This window comes from Myotis myotis, unplaced genomic scaffold (genome assembly GCF_014108235.1).
Source record: "Myotis myotis isolate mMyoMyo1 unplaced genomic scaffold, mMyoMyo1.p scaffold_m19_p_19, whole genome shotgun sequence".
Taxonomy (NCBI): Eukaryota; Metazoa; Chordata; class Mammalia; order Chiroptera; family Vespertilionidae; genus Myotis; species Myotis myotis.
The window spans coordinates 42,350,895-42,366,831 of NW_023416323.1; the positions used below are offsets into that span (position 1 = coordinate 42,350,895).

Sequence of the window (15,937 nt, forward strand, 5' to 3'; positions counted from 1 at the left end):
CCCCCCACTTTCTCCAGCGATGGGTTATGCCGCTCGCAAGGGCTGCGCATCTCAAGAATGAAGACAAACAGAAAGTGCTGCTTCACAGTGGGTAACAGTTGGAATCGCAAATGCCCATGTGAGATGTTAAATATTCTAAAACCTGAGCAGTAAGAAGGCATTTCTCAGTTCTGCAACAAGCCAGTCCCCCGTGGGGTCGACCTGGAGTCTCACTTCTATTCCTCCGGATTCTAATCCCCCACTTTGCAGAGCCACAGGCACCCCTTCTTATAAACCCAGAGCTGACGGGGGCGGGGGGGGGGGTGGCAAACAAAAGCCAGGTCACACGGCTTCTGCATAAAACTTTCAGACGCCTGATGAAGTTTACACTCTCAGATAGAACTGTGACAGCAGAGCTCATGGTCCGCTCTTATTGAGCTCAAGTTCACTCATTTTCATGCAGGCATTTTCTAGGGGCCCCTGGTCCCGATTGCAGGGTCTTGTTTAGCCATCACGTCTGGTTCAATGTGCCCAGCTGCACACATTCGCCCCCCTTCATCACAGGCCCCCCTAGAGTGGAGATGCGTACCCCACCTCCACCGGCACGCACACAGCGGCAGCCGTTCTCAGAGCCTTCGTGTGTCAGAGCAAAGACCGTGTCTTAAAAGGAACCTCGTCCCTGAAAGGCTCTACGCAGCCCATTTGCCGCCGTGCGACCCGGATTCAGCCCCTAGACTCTGCGGGTTACCCAGGATTTTAAGTGCACACGTTGAAGGCTTATTGATATTGGCTACGTAAAAATTTTATATCGCCAGGTAAAACCTACAAGGCCAAGAAAAAGTATAAGGAAACAAGGGGAAAAAATTAAAGAGAAGGTACCAAAATTGCTTAAGTATGGATAAGCCATATAAACAATGCAAAGCTTAAAGCAATATCATATTTATAAAATCTGTCAGTTGACAAGATTTAAAATGAGCCACAGCAGATATTGAGAAAGCAAAAAATAAATGCTGAAACTTGAAAATGAAAATAAAATACCGAATGAAACAAAGCTGCCACTGACCAGGCCTGTCACCCGCCGTGAATGACACTCACGGGAATCGCGGGCAGCCATCGCGTGGGCTGCTGCTCACTGTGACGGGCCCCCACTGGTCCCGCCCGGAGCCGCCCCTTCTCCCGGCTTCGGAGCGCCTCCCGGGGTGGGGAGCACGGGAAGCCGGGTGGGCGGCTCCGGGCCCTCATCGCCTCAGTCAGTCACGTTTCTCATATTTGTTTACATTTAGGAGGCTGCTTACGACTGGTCTGAAATAGGAGTCCCTACCCCCTACGCGACCCAGAATACCTGAATTCCAATATTTCCCAATGTCATTAAAAATGAGGATGATTTAGATGAAACGAAAACATGCAATTCTTGGATGAATCGAACAGAGAAACCTTAGTGGTTATTAGTAATTTCTTCATATCATCCTTTCTCCTTCGCTATTTCTCTTCACTTCTAAATAGACTGGGCTTTCTGTAGAGCTGCATCTGGAAGGACCTAGGAGGCTGAACACCACGAGAAGGCAGGACTGCAGGCACCCACGTCCCAGCGGTCTCGTGTGCCCACTGATGGTCCTGGCAGTTAGTGTCTGGCCATGTCTTCCCCGCATGGGTCACGGACGAGGAAGAAGGACCAGTCCACATGGCACGCCTCCTCTTTGGGGATCTCCCACTGCGTGTACCATCTCAATAGCAAGAGCCTGTGCTCCCACTGCATGTACCGACTCAACAGTAAGATCCTGTGCTCCCACTGCATGTACCATCTCAATAGTAAGAGCCTGTGCTCCGACTGCATGTACCTTCTCAAGAATAAGAGCCTCGCCCTAGCCGGTTTGGCTCAGTGGATAGAGCGTCAGCTGCGGAATGAAGGGTCCCAGGTTAGATTCCGGCCAAGGGCACATGCCCAGGTTGTGGGCTCGATCCCCAGTGGGGGGCGTGCGGGAGGCAGCCGATCGATGATTCTCTCTCATTATTGATGTTTCTCTCTCTCTCTCTCTCTTTCCCTCCCTCTCTGAAATCAATAAAGAAATGTATTAAAAAAAAAAAAAGAATAAGAGCCTGTGTCTGGCTGGGCTCAGCTGAAAGTGTGTCGCAGGTGTGTGTGTCCAGCATGACCGCCCATGAAAAAAACGCCCCTCAACTCTGGGTGGTCTGGGCGGAAATTCAGTTCAAATTTCCAAGAAGAATAAGAGCATATCTGTCTTTTGAAAAACACCCAGATCCCTACTGAGAGGCCCGCAAATGAAGATGATACAATATGATAAAAGTGTCTCTCCACTTGGAAAAGGAGGGCCACATAAAGGAATGATGTAAAAATACAAATAACAACAGAAAATCTGCAAATGCTATTGTACTTTCTTTGTTACTAAAATATCCTGAAAGCTTCTATTTCAGATCGCCTTAGAGCCTTCACAGGAGTACATGCAATTCTTTATAACTTGCTACATGTTTGTTCATTTTCAAAGTGCTGAGCATTGAAAATGTAAAGACTTTGATCCAATATCCCAAATCCAGTCTCTGATTATATGAAATGAAGAATAATCCATTTTTTATTAAACAAAAAATGAGTTTTAAAAAGTAAGATAAGAGAGATCCTTGGAGATGAAATTCAGTGCTAAAGAATTGAGGAGCCCGGCCAGCGTGGCTCAGTGGTTGAGCGTCGACCTAGGAACCAGGAGGTCAGGGTTCAATTCCCGGTCAGGGCACAGGCCCGGGTTGCAGGCTCCATCCCCAGTGAGGGGTGTGCAGGAGGCAGCCGGTCCATGATTCTCTCTCATCATGGATGTTTCTCTCTCTCCCTCCCTCTCCCTTCCTCTCTGGCATCAATCATTTTTTTTAAAGAGCAGGAGGAGCGCGTACCTCGTCGGTGTTGTAGATGATCTGCAGCCCCGAGGAAATCATCTCCACCAGGTAGAGGAGGTAGAGGGACACCGCGTTGATCTGAAAACAAGCAGCACCGGGCAGGGTTACAGGAGCAGCAGAAACGCTGTCATCAGATTCCATGTAGAAATGAGACGACCAGCCCTCCGCTCTCGCTGCGGCCGAACACTGTTTCCTCCCCATCGTGACATGACGGAGCTGCGGCTCTAGCTCCTGATGAAACCCCAGCTTCGGGAGGAAACCCACCCCCTCAAGTCCTCGGCGGTTCGCCTGGAGAGGGAACGGCCGCCGGAGGAGGCGGAGGTGTATCTATGGCAGTTGTTTTCAAAGACCCACTTTCAGACTCGGGGCTAACGCACGCCTGGGGGGCACCGTTTTGCCCCAAAGGCACTTTGTCATGTCGGCCATCTCACACGCACGCGTGTCCCGTGGGCTGGGGCTCTGCCGGCCGCCGTAAACACTACGCAGCCAAAGCGCCTCCTTCAGAGAGCGCGGGACTCGGGGGCATCGGCAGGCCACGTCCGTTTGACTCGGCGGGATAGCAGAGCCTTTCAAATCTATGTGTGAACAAATGGTTTATAAGCAAACGAGTTTCCTTCTTTTAGTGTATTAGTCTATTAAAGACAGACAAGGGCCTCGTCCAGATGCAGGCGGCCACACAGAAAGATACAAGATGCTGGTTTTAAGGAATTTAGATGGAGGTGGCTTCTGAGCGGCCTGTCTCAAGGGCTGCATGCACTGCCAGCCCCCAAATATTTATTCCAGCGCTGACACTGGCACGTCAGAAACGGCTTCAGAGAGGTCTATTCCCACGGACAGCCATTTAGGGCTCCACCTCCAGGGGCCCTCTGCTCCGACTTTCGGGGTGCTTCTGTGCGAAACGATCAGTAAGTGACAATTGCAAAGGGACTGCCAGGTAGCTGGTGACCAGCATTTCTTGAACACCTACAATGTGCCCTGCACTGCGCTTCAATTCTGGGATACAACAATAAATGGGCGGTGAACATCTGAAAGCCCTACTTCAAGTGGGAAGCATGTGCCAAAGCAAGAGGTGCCGGAGCCTAACTATGTGAGAGCCCTAAGAGAAGGCTGAGCGACGACACACGCATAGGACCCTGGGTCCCACGTACGCACTGGCCGCAAGTAAGTACCGGAGACTGAGCCGCGCGGAAATGGAGACGCCGCGCTGTTGGGAGGAGTCACACTAAGTAAGACATTTCTGATCGTGAGAAAGAGGGGAGCTACAAGAAGGTCTTATGTTAGCACCAAATAATGGGCAGTAAGTATTCTGCCCTCCAGCTCGAGAAACTGCAAGAGGAGCAGGAAGGAGACGCATTAAGGATAAGTAGCGTGTAATGGTATCTGGGTCTCAGGGACAGGCAACAGGAGGTCCAGCTGAGAGCAGCGGGCAATGCTGAAGCAGAACATCGAATCCTGCAGCGTGTTCTTAGCCCCGGCCCCGAGGTTAAGGCATTATAAAGACGAAACTCAGACCCCAGAGCCTCTGGAGTGTCGTTTCAGGGACAGGTTAAGCTGGATTAAGAATGAACTGTTGTGGAACAGGAACTTCTGATCTGCCGTGACGGCCCTGTCGATGGTCTTTTATCCCCTGGTTCCTAAGTATCAAAACTCTTTCAGGTTTGATGACAAGTACAAGCTTTCATCACAGAAAAAAACTGTAAGATCTGCCCGACCGGTGTGGCTCAGTGCTTGAGCGTCGACCTACGAACCAGGAGGTCACGGTTCCATTCCTGGTCGGGGCACAGGCCCGGGTTGCGGGCTCGATCCCCAGTGTGGGGGGTGGGAGGGCAGGAGGCAGCCAATCCATGAATCTCTCTCATCATGGATGTTTCTGTCTCTCTCCCTCTGCCCTTCTCTCTGAAATCAATATACAAAAATGGCTTTTAAAAAACCGTGTGTTCCTCCTTTCGGTGGTCCTAACATCACAACCTTTCCAGCTGCCCTTTTTGCTTGTGGATTCAGTATTCAGCCCCCATAACTAACCCTGCCCGCGGCTCCCAGCCATCCGCGTCAAGCTGGTGCCCTTCCACCTTGAAGTCGCTGTGAAACACTGCGAAGCCTCCAGCCTCCTCTGCGGGGAGGGCAGGCCCGTGTGCCTCCTCACCTGCAGGTGCCCGTACTCCTCGTAGGAGAGGACCTCGTCCCCGGTGCGCAAGTTGAACACGGAGTGGAGGCAGGTTGTCGGGCGCGGGTCCTGCTTGAACTGCTGGACCTGGAAGCAAAGGCGACAGGTACACAATGCTGGCCGTTCACGTTCACGGCCAAGCTACAGACCCCAAGTTATTCCTGTGAAAGGTGTGAGCGAGGAAAGTCGCCGCTTGTAGGCAGAGGGCGGAACAAGCCAGAGACGTGACTGTTTCTGAAGAAACAGAACAGGCAGAACCCGTAACTGCTGACTGGACGGCGTCAACCGGCCGTGGGTCCTCACCGGGATGTCACTGACCCAGCAACGCGGAGGAGCAGGACGGCCGCTCCGTGTCCCACTGACCGCGGGGCGCTGCCCTGACAGGCGGTGACGGCGCTGCGGGCCACGTGCGGAGTCAGTGGGCGCCGAACGGAAATGCTGCTTCCTTCTCCGAGGGGCGAACGCAGCCCGGCTCCTGTCCGCACGGCTCCTTCCCTCCCACCCGCTCCCCTTCCCAGGAACGCAGTCCACACCTTCCCTCGCTCGCTGGACGTCCACTTTAACGTCGCAGAACACGACGTGAACACTAAATGCCCCTACAGGCCCCCTCCAAGGACAACAAAGCCCGTCTCCTCGTCTCGGTCATATTCAACTTGGCAAACGCTGACTGATGCCGACTGCATGCCAGGTGCGGGCTGGTCCCCGCGAGCACCCGCTGGACAGCAGCGGAGGGTGGACAGGATGGCACATGACTCAGCGGAAAAGCAACGGGGTTCTCTCTCTGAAAAGATGTGAGAGAGGCCCGGCCGGTGGCTCAGCAGTTTGAGCGTTGACCTAGGAACCAGGAGGTCACAGTTCGATTCCCAGTCAGGGCACATGCCCGGCTGTGGGCTCCATCCCCAGTGGGGGGCGTGCAGGAGGCAGCCGATCCATGATTCTCTCTCATCGCTGATATTTCTCTCTCTCCCTCCCTGTTCCTTCCTCTCTGAAATCAATAAAAACATTTAAAAAAGAAACATCACTCAGACCATAACTGCTGACCATGGTCTTGGACGACACAGATAGGCATCCGTGCGGTCACTCCTTCCACACAGCATGATTATCATCTCAAACACTGTCCTGGGAGCTGAGACCAAAACAGGGTCAAATTAGAACAAAAGCCACCTTGCCTCCTGGGTAAGGACCTATCGAAGGAGACGGTCTGATCCGTTTAATAAAGTGGCTGCCGCAGCTGCCGGGCGGTGTTTGTCATTTGTCTCCGAGACACACAGCACCCGGCAGAGAATTCACATTCAATCACTGCGTCGGGGGAAAGGCAACTGCTAAACGATTCAAGATGCTCAAAAGGAAAATCACGTGCCTCTGTTTTCAGCCCTAAAGCTGCTAGAAGACAAGTAATTTAACATTTCAGACAAAAAATTAGGCCCAGACTCTCTAAGCTTTGGAATGCAATGGGGTGAGTTGCATGTGAATCACTGACAAAAAGCTCTTGTGAAGCAGCCAAAATCAAGGAGACATTAATTCGTGCTTTATGGGGTCTGACATCTGGCAAGTAAAAGTAAGGAATGATTAACACAAAATTTGCTCAGCTAAGAAAACCTAGAGCCTTAGCCGGATTTCTCAGTGGTTAGAGCAGGGGGTCCTCAAACTTTTTAAACAGGGGGCCAGTTCACTGTCCCTCAGACCGCTGGAGGGCCGGACTATAGTTTAAAAAAAAACTATGAACAAATTCCTATGCACACTGCACATATCTTATTTTGAAGTAAAAAAACAAAATGGGAACAAATACAATATTTGTATTTGCATGTGGCCCGCGGGCCGTAGTTTGAGGACCCCTGGGTTAGAGTGTCGGCCCGCGGACCAAAGCATAGATTTGATTCCCGGTCAAGGGCACGTACCTCGGTTGCAGGCTTGATCCCTGGCCCAGGTCAGGGTGCGTGTGGGAGGCAGCCAATCAACGTCTCTCTCCCACATGGTGTTCTCTCTCTCTCTCTCTCTCTCTCTCTCTTCCCCCCTCTTCCCTCCCTTCCATTCTCTCAAAAAATCAATGAGAAAATATCCTCAGGTGAAGATTTTTTTAAAATCTAGATTCATGTCTTCTCTGTCTCTATTTTATTTGGCTTTTCTGAAATGTGTCCTTGTGAATAAACAGCTTCTCGTTTAGGAAAAGGTAACAGCACTGTGTCCTCCACTCCCCATGTGTAGCCTTAGAACACGCACTCAGGTAGGGAAGCCCATCTCTCCAGGCGATCCTGGGAGAAGAAGCTTGATGAAACTTTAATGGTTTCTCATGAATGGGAAATGACTTGGTAGCGTTTGAAGCAAACAAATGTTTAAGTCGATAAAGACAGCAGCGTGCACGCCTGGTGCGAGGCAGATCCCGCCCCACCTGCATCGGAAGGCCTCTCCTTAGCGAGCGGGAGCGGGAGCGGGAGCCGGAGCCGGAGCGAGCCGGTGAGGGGAGGCGCAGACGCCGAGAGGGAACGTGCACGTCAGCAGGTGAGCCCTGAGACGTGCCAGACGGCAATAGCCGGGAGTCAGCTGCTCTCCCTCCTGCAGGCTTGGGCCTCTCCTCACCCCCTCAAGTCCATCCTGTTAACAGCCTCTCTCGGGTGGTGCTTTTGGAAGTTACGTCCGCAAGCGTGTCTGACGACGAGAGATCAGTGGAAGTAGAAAGCCTTCGACTTCCTATGCATGGTTTCACCTAAGACGACGGAGAAGACCAGCCGTCCGGGCACAGCACAGCCAGTGAGCCCCACTCTGGCTTCCTTCAGCTTTAAAGAAAGGCGAAGGACACACAGTGCACGTTTTCCAATGCGGAGGGCGACATGCCCTCCTGCTGTGGCCCGTGAGGGTAGGTGAGCACCAGGAAGAGGAGGAGGCAAGGGAGGCAGCGGGTGGGGGGAGGGGGGCTGCCCAGCTACAGTAACGCCCTCCAGCCCTGCTCTGATAGGTGTGGGAGCAGGAAAGATCACAGCAGGAAAATGCTTAAAAGCTTTAAATCCTGTGCCCTGTGGTCTGCACAGACTCCTAATCCCACCCTGTACCCTGTGGTCTGCACAAACTCCTAATCCCACCCTGTGCCCTGTGCTCTGCACAAACTCCTAATCCCACAATCCCACCCTGTACCCTGTGGTCTGCACAGACTCCTCCTCCCACCCTGTGCCCTGTGGTCTGCACAGACTCCTCCTCCCACCCTGTGCCCTGTGGTCTGCACAGACTCCTAATCCCACCCTGTACCCTGTGGTCTGCACAGACTCCTCCTCCCACCCTGTGCCCTGTGGTCTGCACAGACTCCTAATCCCACCCTGTACCCTGTGGTCTGCACAGACTCCTAATCCCACCCTGTACCCTATGGTCTGCACAGACTCCTCCTCCCACCCTGTGCCCTGTGGTCTGCACAGACTCCTACTCCCACCCTGTGCCCTGTGGTCTGCACAGACTCCTACTCCCACCCTGTGCCCTGTGGTCTGCACAGACTCCTCCTCCCACCCTGTGCCCTGTAGTCTGCACAGACTCCTCCTCCCACCCTGTGCCCTGTGCTCTGCACAGACTCCTAATCCCACCCTGTGCCCTGTGCTCTGCACAGACTCCTAATCCCACCCTGTGCCCTGTGCTCTGCACAGACTCCTAATCCCACCCTGTGCCCTGTGCTCTGCACAGACTCCTAATCCCACCCTGTGCCCTGTGCTCTGCACAGACTCCTACTCCCACCCTGTGCCCTGTGGTCTGCACAGACTCCTAATCCCACCCTGTGCCCTGTGCTCTGCACAGACTCCTACTCCCACCCTGTGCCCTGTGGTCTGCACAGACTCCTAATCCCACCCTGTACCCTGTAGTCTGCACAGACTCCTCCTCCCACCCTGTGCCCTGTGCTCTGCACAGACTCCTAATCCCACCTCGTGCCCTGTGGTCTGCACAGACTCCTAATCCCACCTGTGCCCTGTGCTCTGCACAGACTCCTAATCCCACCCTGTGCCCTGTGCTCTGCACAGACTCCTAATCCCACCCTGTGCCCTGTGCTCTGCACAGACTCCTAATCCCACCCTGTGCCCTGTGCTCTGCACAGACTCCTACTCCCACCCTGTGCCCTGTGGTCTGCACAGACTCCTAATCCCACCCTGTGCCCTGTGATCTGCACAGACTCCTACTCCCACCCTGTGCCCTGTGGTCTGCACAGACTCCTAATCCCACCTCGTGCCCTGTGGTCTGCACAGACTCCTAATCCCACCCTGTGCCCTGTGGTCTGCACAGACTCCTAATCCCACCCTGTGCCCTGTGCTCTGCACAGACTCCTAATCCCACCTCGTGCCCTGTGGTCTGCACAGACTCCTAATCCCACCCTGTGCTCTGCACAGACTCCTAATCCCACCCTGTGGTCTGCACAGACTCCTAATCCCACCCTGTGCCCTGTGGTCTGCACAGACTCCTAATCTCACCTTGTGCCCTGTGGTCTGCACAGACTCCTAATCCCACCTCGTGCCCTGTGGTCTGCACAGACTCCTAATCCCACCCTGTGGTCTGCACAGACTCCTAATCCCACCCTGTGCCCTGTGCTCTGCACAGACTCCTCCTCCCACCCTGTGCCCTGTGCTCTGCACAGACTCCTAATCCCACCTCGTGCCCTGTAGTCTGCACAGACTCCTAATCCCACCCTGTGCCCTGTGCTCTGCACAGACGCCTAATCCCACCGTCGTCACATCGCCTTACAGCTCGCTGGTTTTAATGACCAGCCACGTGCACGCAAGGAAAACACACTTAGCCTTTGTCACTGAGGGCTCAGGACCGCTGAAGTCACACTCGAGCTACACGCAGAAGACGCCGTCACTGAGGCGGCCAATCAGTAAAGGTGAAGAGTGTTTAGGAAGGAAATTAAGAGCTGACTACAGCAAACCACAGAGAAAAGCCTCGCTATTACATCCTTTCCCTTGGTCAGCGATGCTCACTGAGACCTACCTGCTCTCCAGGAGGTCTCCCTCCTGTGGGAGAAGATGGATTCACAGATGACAGGCGCTCAGGAAACAGTAACTGTCAGGTAAACTGTGCACTTCACACGCGGGAAAAACAACGCGCATGGTAATCGCTTCAATTATAGATGACACGCTCTGCGACTCAGCATGTCAGCCTGACACAGCCGCATTCCAGGCCTTGAAAAACCTCACTGATGTTTCTATCTCTCTCCCTGAAATCAATGATATATTTAAAATATATATATATTTTTTTAATGCACTCCTAAACTTTATACTCGGGACCTGCGGAGTCGGGTCTCGGCAGACAAATGACAGTGTGTCACGTGTCCCTATCACCAGCCTGCGACTACATCTACTTCTTCTGCGAGGGACATGCTCTTGTTGCCATATTTTGACGGCAGAATATAGGTGATTTTCTTTTTAAGTTTTAACTTGAGATATAGGTCTTAAAAAGAAAATGTATCATCCCATTTTTTACCATTCCAAGCATAAATTAAAACAATACAATATTCACATGATAAAAACATACAAAATGCTACATACCCAAGACTGCCCAAGTAATCACTGGTGTGCACCTCTGCAAGGAGCTGTCCGCCTGGGCTGGCCTTGGGGACACGTGACACACTCACAGACACTTACTATATTAGGACCCGGGACACAGGCATACAGGCAAGTAGGGAAATACCTCATTATATGTGTATGGTGCTTTGCCATTTACAAAGCTTTATTGTGTATATTATTCCTTTCATTTCCACAATGACCTATACAGTCTGCTGTTTTCTTTTTAAAATATATTTTTATTGATTTCAGAGAGGAAGGGAGAGATAGAAACACCAATGATGAGACAGAATCATGGATCAGCTGCCTCCTGCACTCCCCACACTGGGGATCGAGCCTGCAACCCGGGCCTGTGCCCTGAGCGGGAATCGAACCGTGACCTCTTGGTTCCTAGGTCGATGCTCAACCACTGAGCCACACTGGCCGGGCCCAAAGGGCATTTTCAGGAGGGTTTTCTCAGGTACAGTAATAGCGGGTAGAACACGGATACTGAGGCTCCCGAGAAACTCCTTATCAAGCAAACACCAGATGCAAAATGCAAACGGACTGAAGCCTGAACAGCAACTCCCGACCACCCGCCGCGAGGGTTTCTTCGAAGGTGGTACTTCGGGGCCGCGCTGGGCAGGCAGGGGCCGTGCGTGGCCCTCTGAGTGCCTGCCCCTCGGAAGAGGCTGCTGTGGGCTCTTCACTCCGGGGGGCCGAGGCCGCAGCCCGGCCGGCGCCTCACCTTATCGGCCTGCCGCATGTAGCAGTACAGGATCCCTCGCATGCACTTCACGGCCGAGTGCTCCAGCTCGTGCGTCCGCCCCTTGTCGTCGTCGATGCGCCTGGGCGGGAGAGATAGCGCAGGGAAGAAATCGGAAAGGGATTTGGGAAGGGAGCTGAGCTGCCGATAATTACGTATTTAACTATCTGGCTAATCCCATGTTCCGGCGACGTCTACTAATTCTCTAACAGTGAAGCCCCATTTTCCCGACAGATGCAGAAATGCTGCCAAAGAAATATAAAAATCCCAGGATGAAACTTGTGCCGATTTCTCCTTCTTTTAAGGACAGAAGGCAATTGCTCTAAAAATAGCAGACAATGTTTTCCACACGGAATTGGCTCAAGTTTTAAGCAATATTTCTATATTGGAAAAATCTACCAAAAGATATTTTTAAAACTCACTGTTACAGGGTAGAGGCAATTTTTAATATCGATCCTTTTAGGTTATACAATAGCCACTTGATTTCTGAACCCTCCATACGACTCCATTGATATCTCTCCCCCCCCCCTATATATATATATATATATATATATATATATATATATATATATATATATACACACATACTAGTATTTATATGTTTCATGCTAGTACCATACCGTTTTGACTATTATTTTACGTTTTTATTTGTATTATAGTATTGACATCAGGGAGCCTGATCCCTCCCGCTTTGTACTTCCTCAAGATTTCTTTAGCTATTTGGGATCTCCTGTAGTTCTGGATGCATCTTAGGATTCGTGCTCCAGTTCTGAGAAGCAGCCGCGGGCCCTCTAACAGGGCTGCATGCGTCTGTATGTGGCTGCAGGTGCCAGGACAGCTTAGCAATATCAGTCCTTCCAGCCCGTGAGCAGGAGGCCAGGGCTGGGCTGGCACAGGAGCCCTGAGGCCTTGACTTATCCCTCCACGTGCTTGTATCTCGTCCCAGCTCCTTCCTGTGGCAGTTCCTCCTGCCAACACCTAAAGCTGATCTGCAGGCCCGGAGGTGAGGAATTACGCTCGTGAAGCATGAAAACCAGGCCCGTGTCAACCCTTAGGCAGACGGGAAGGTGCCGGGAGTCCGCAGCAGAGCCAGGGACAGCTGACCCGGCGTCCTGGGAGCACGCCCCTCCCTCGCGAGGGACAGCGCGCACCGCTCACCTGTACGCGAGGGCCACGGCCCAGGCGGCCGCGGCGCAGTACAGGCTGTCCTGGACCTTGGCCTGCTGGTCCCCGCCGCAGGTCTTCGTGGGGAAGAGGCCGGTGGTGGGACTCTGGTACAGCAGCACCGTGGCCTTGACTGCAAGGAGGCAGGAGAAGCATGAGCGGCACAGCCCCCGCCCCCGGCCGCCCCGCCTCGCCCCCTGCTGACGGTTTTGCTGTTTCTAAACTGAGCTGCAGCGTAAAACCTTTGATGATATGGGAATAGCTCCACGCTAAGCCATTGCAGCCAAGCTTTGTAGCCAGTTATGACCACAGAGGAAATGAAGGACAACGTAAAATATAGACCGGAATCCTGACCAAAGGAAGTTGAATGAAGGTAAACAAGCAAAAATCCTTACTGTAGGGGAGAGAAATAAATCAAATGTTACAGTATCTGCCCTTCCAGTCTAAGCATATGGCACATGAAGTAAACTGACACGAAACACAGGCATTTCCACTTAGTTCTGAGGGACAAAGAGGGAACCTCCCCCCCACACACACACATACACACACGTATACGTACACATACACACGTATACACATACACACATATACATACACACGTGTGTGCGTACACACATGTATACATACACACATGTATACATACACGTATACACATACACACGTACACATACACACATACACACAGGCATACACACACACACATACACACGTGTATATATACACATACACACATATATACATACACGCGTACACATGTACACATACACATATATATACACACGTACACATACATGCACGTACACACATGCACACACACGCACACACATACACACAGAGAGAAAACAAAGCACCAGCAGGATAGGGGCCTGACATGGGTGCCAGTGACCCGAGGTCACCGTCTGTCGCGATGAGTTAGAGACGGTTATGCGAGGTGCAGGGCTGCCAGGAGCCAGGCCTAAGTGAATGAGCAGCGAGCCCGCCCACAAACCGGGCCAGCGCCCTCAGGAAAGCCTCTGGAATGTTCCAGAAGCCTGAAGGGCACCAGGGACCCCGGTGACAGCGCTACAACTATTCCAGGACGGATGTGACTGCCGACTCCTTCTGCAGCCCCAGCAGCCCATGCGGCCTGCACAGCGCGCACCCCGCCCCCCCCCCCACAGCCCAGTGAGGGCATGAGGCGGATGCCAGCGCATAACGGAGGGGCAAGCGGAGCCAGCGCCGCTCACCGGTCCTGTAGTGACGGTCCAGCTTCTCCCACAGGCTTTCGTGGTCGGGCCGCAGAAGGTGGATGCTCTTCAGAGGTTCGTACACGGAGCCTGCGGGGAAGGAGCCTGTCAGCCTCGGTGCTCTCACCCCGCCCCCAGGAGGCCGCGGCCGCCGAGGAAGCTGCGAGCAGCGTTTCGTGCTTACGGGCGAGCGATCGCATCTCACTACGGTTCGCGTTTTGGGTGGAGAAGGGAGAGAAGACAGCTCCCCTGTAGCAGGTCCGAGGGCCTGACTGTGGGGAGATCCCCCCTCACCCCGCAGCCACCAGCCACTCCAACAGCTCTCCTGCTCAGGTGCCCGCACTGGCCCATCAGCTTCCCTTCCCCTGAGGTCCGCGCTGCGTCCAATGCTCAAGCCGCACCAGGCAGCCTCTGCCAGCCGCTCACCCACAGCGCCCCGGAGAACAGGGCACCCACATGCTCCCCGGCATCACCCACCACCACTCGGCGCAGGCAGGAGCTCTGACACCCGGTCCCCCGGTGCAGACTGGACTCTCCAGCTCGCAAGCGGGGCACTCGGCTCAAACGCTGCAGAGCTCACCGTGACCAGGACCATTTGCCACTCAATCGTTCACCTGACCAGCGCCCACTCTCAGCGGCTGAATGACAGGAAAGCATGGGAACCCTCAGCCATGGGCTAAGGAACCCCCCAGTTCCTGTGGAAAGCGCCCAGAAACCACCAACTCAGGGTCACGAGTCCACCTCCGACCCAGGGAGCGTGCGTCGGCCTGCCGCCCAGCACAAGGACAAATCTGTGATCTGCCTGGTTTGTGTGTGTGACCCCTCGGTTACACAGACAGCCACCCCAATTTTCTGCCCCATTTTTATTCTGTAAGAAAATAGCTCTTCCCAGGGAGGTATCTGATGCACTGGGAATTAGGTTCCTAACTGATTTTAAAGTAAGAGGTCAAGTCCGTACATTTTTAAAAGATCCAATTGGCCCCTCCTTTTTTTTAGGTTACAAAATATTGAATAGAAAGATCCATTTATCCTAAATTCTAAGCAGAAAGCATCCAAAATTATGGGATTCAAATAGACCATTTCCTCTTGAGATAACTGCAATTTCATTTCCAAAACAGCATTAACACGGTAGTGTCTGATAACGGAGCGTTTGGCCTGCATGCATTTCCTCAGACGGAACAATGTTATGTAAGACCTCAGACCGCCCATGGACATGTGATGTTTACCAATGGCTTCAACCACAGGCAGCATTTGTGTGGCTGCATGAAGGTCTCAAAATCTCCACGCCTGGGGCAGCACGCCCTGATCTGCATACCGGATCTCAGGGAGCCCTCAGTACTGCGTAGTGGCGCAAAGTTGAAACATAAAGCACTTCCATCTTCCTATGGGTCTTGGGTTCTAGCAGAAAAATACATAAATTCATGAAAGTAGAATCTTAGCCTGAGGGGAGAAGCAGCCAGTGTCTCCATCTGCAGTTTACAATCCTCTCAGACAGGGGCCGCGCTGAAGGTCAGAGGGTGCACATTTAGGGTCTCCTGCCTTCGCTAACGGTGAGCAGCCAGTTGCACAGACAGAGGCCGGGCTCAGGACTGTGACTTCCGGGAACGAGCCTAAGAAGCCTGAGCCCACAGCTGTGCAGGCTGTGAGGGGCGGAGGCTGAGAGAGCAACAGGGCGTGTGCAAGGCAGCAGAGAACGACCAGGACCCTGGGCCGTTGTGCTGCACAGCGAGCTCACAGGAGTGCGCAGAGTCTGCCCTGGGGAGGGGCACGGCGCACAGTTCCATGAGCTTGCAGGCTCCCTGCCCCCACTCACATATGCACGTGGACAAGGTGGGAGGGCAGGCAGGTGCAGACCAGTAGGCACGGGACAGCGAAGAGACGGCCTTGTCTATGAACACACAAAACGCAGGCCAACCACACCTCTGGTTTATCAGGATACTAGAGGCCCAGTGCACGAAATTTATGCACGGGGGTGGGGGGGTGGTGTCCCTCAGCCCGGCCTATACCCTCTTGCAATCCGAGACTGCTGGCTCCTAACCGCTCGCCTGCCTGCCTGACCGATGGCCCCTAACCACCTCTGCCTGCCGGCCTGATGCCCCTTAACTGCTCCCCTGCCAGCCTGATCGCCCCTACCTCCCCCTCCCCTGCTGGCCTGATGGCCCCTAACAGCCTCTGCCTCAGCCCTCACCACCGTGGCTTTGTCCAGAAGGACGTCGGAAGATGTCCGGTC

At 53.4% G+C, this 15,937-nt stretch overlaps 1 protein-coding gene across 4 annotated transcripts in view; it reads right to left on the reverse strand.

Moving 5' to 3' along the window:
- The window catches only part of PHKB (phosphorylase kinase regulatory subunit beta), a 66,236-nt gene that overhangs the window by 39,541 nt on the left and 10,758 nt on the right, over positions 1–15,937 (reverse strand). For 3 of the 4 annotated variants that reach the window (XM_036345059.1, XM_036345060.1, XM_036345061.1), the window contains 5 exons: positions 13,708–13,797; positions 12,476–12,614; positions 11,300–11,399; positions 5,024–5,131; positions 2,878–2,958 (listed from right to left, as the gene is read on the reverse strand). In XM_036345059.1, coding sequence (XP_036200952.1) covers positions 2,878–2,958; positions 5,024–5,131; positions 11,300–11,399; positions 12,476–12,614; positions 13,708–13,797 — 518 coding nt within the window. Of the gene's footprint in view, positions 1–2,877; positions 2,959–5,023; positions 5,132–11,299; positions 11,400–12,475; positions 12,615–13,707; positions 13,798–14,933; positions 15,212–15,937 lie in introns of those variants that run through there. The other variant, XM_036345062.1, reaches the window with a different exon arrangement.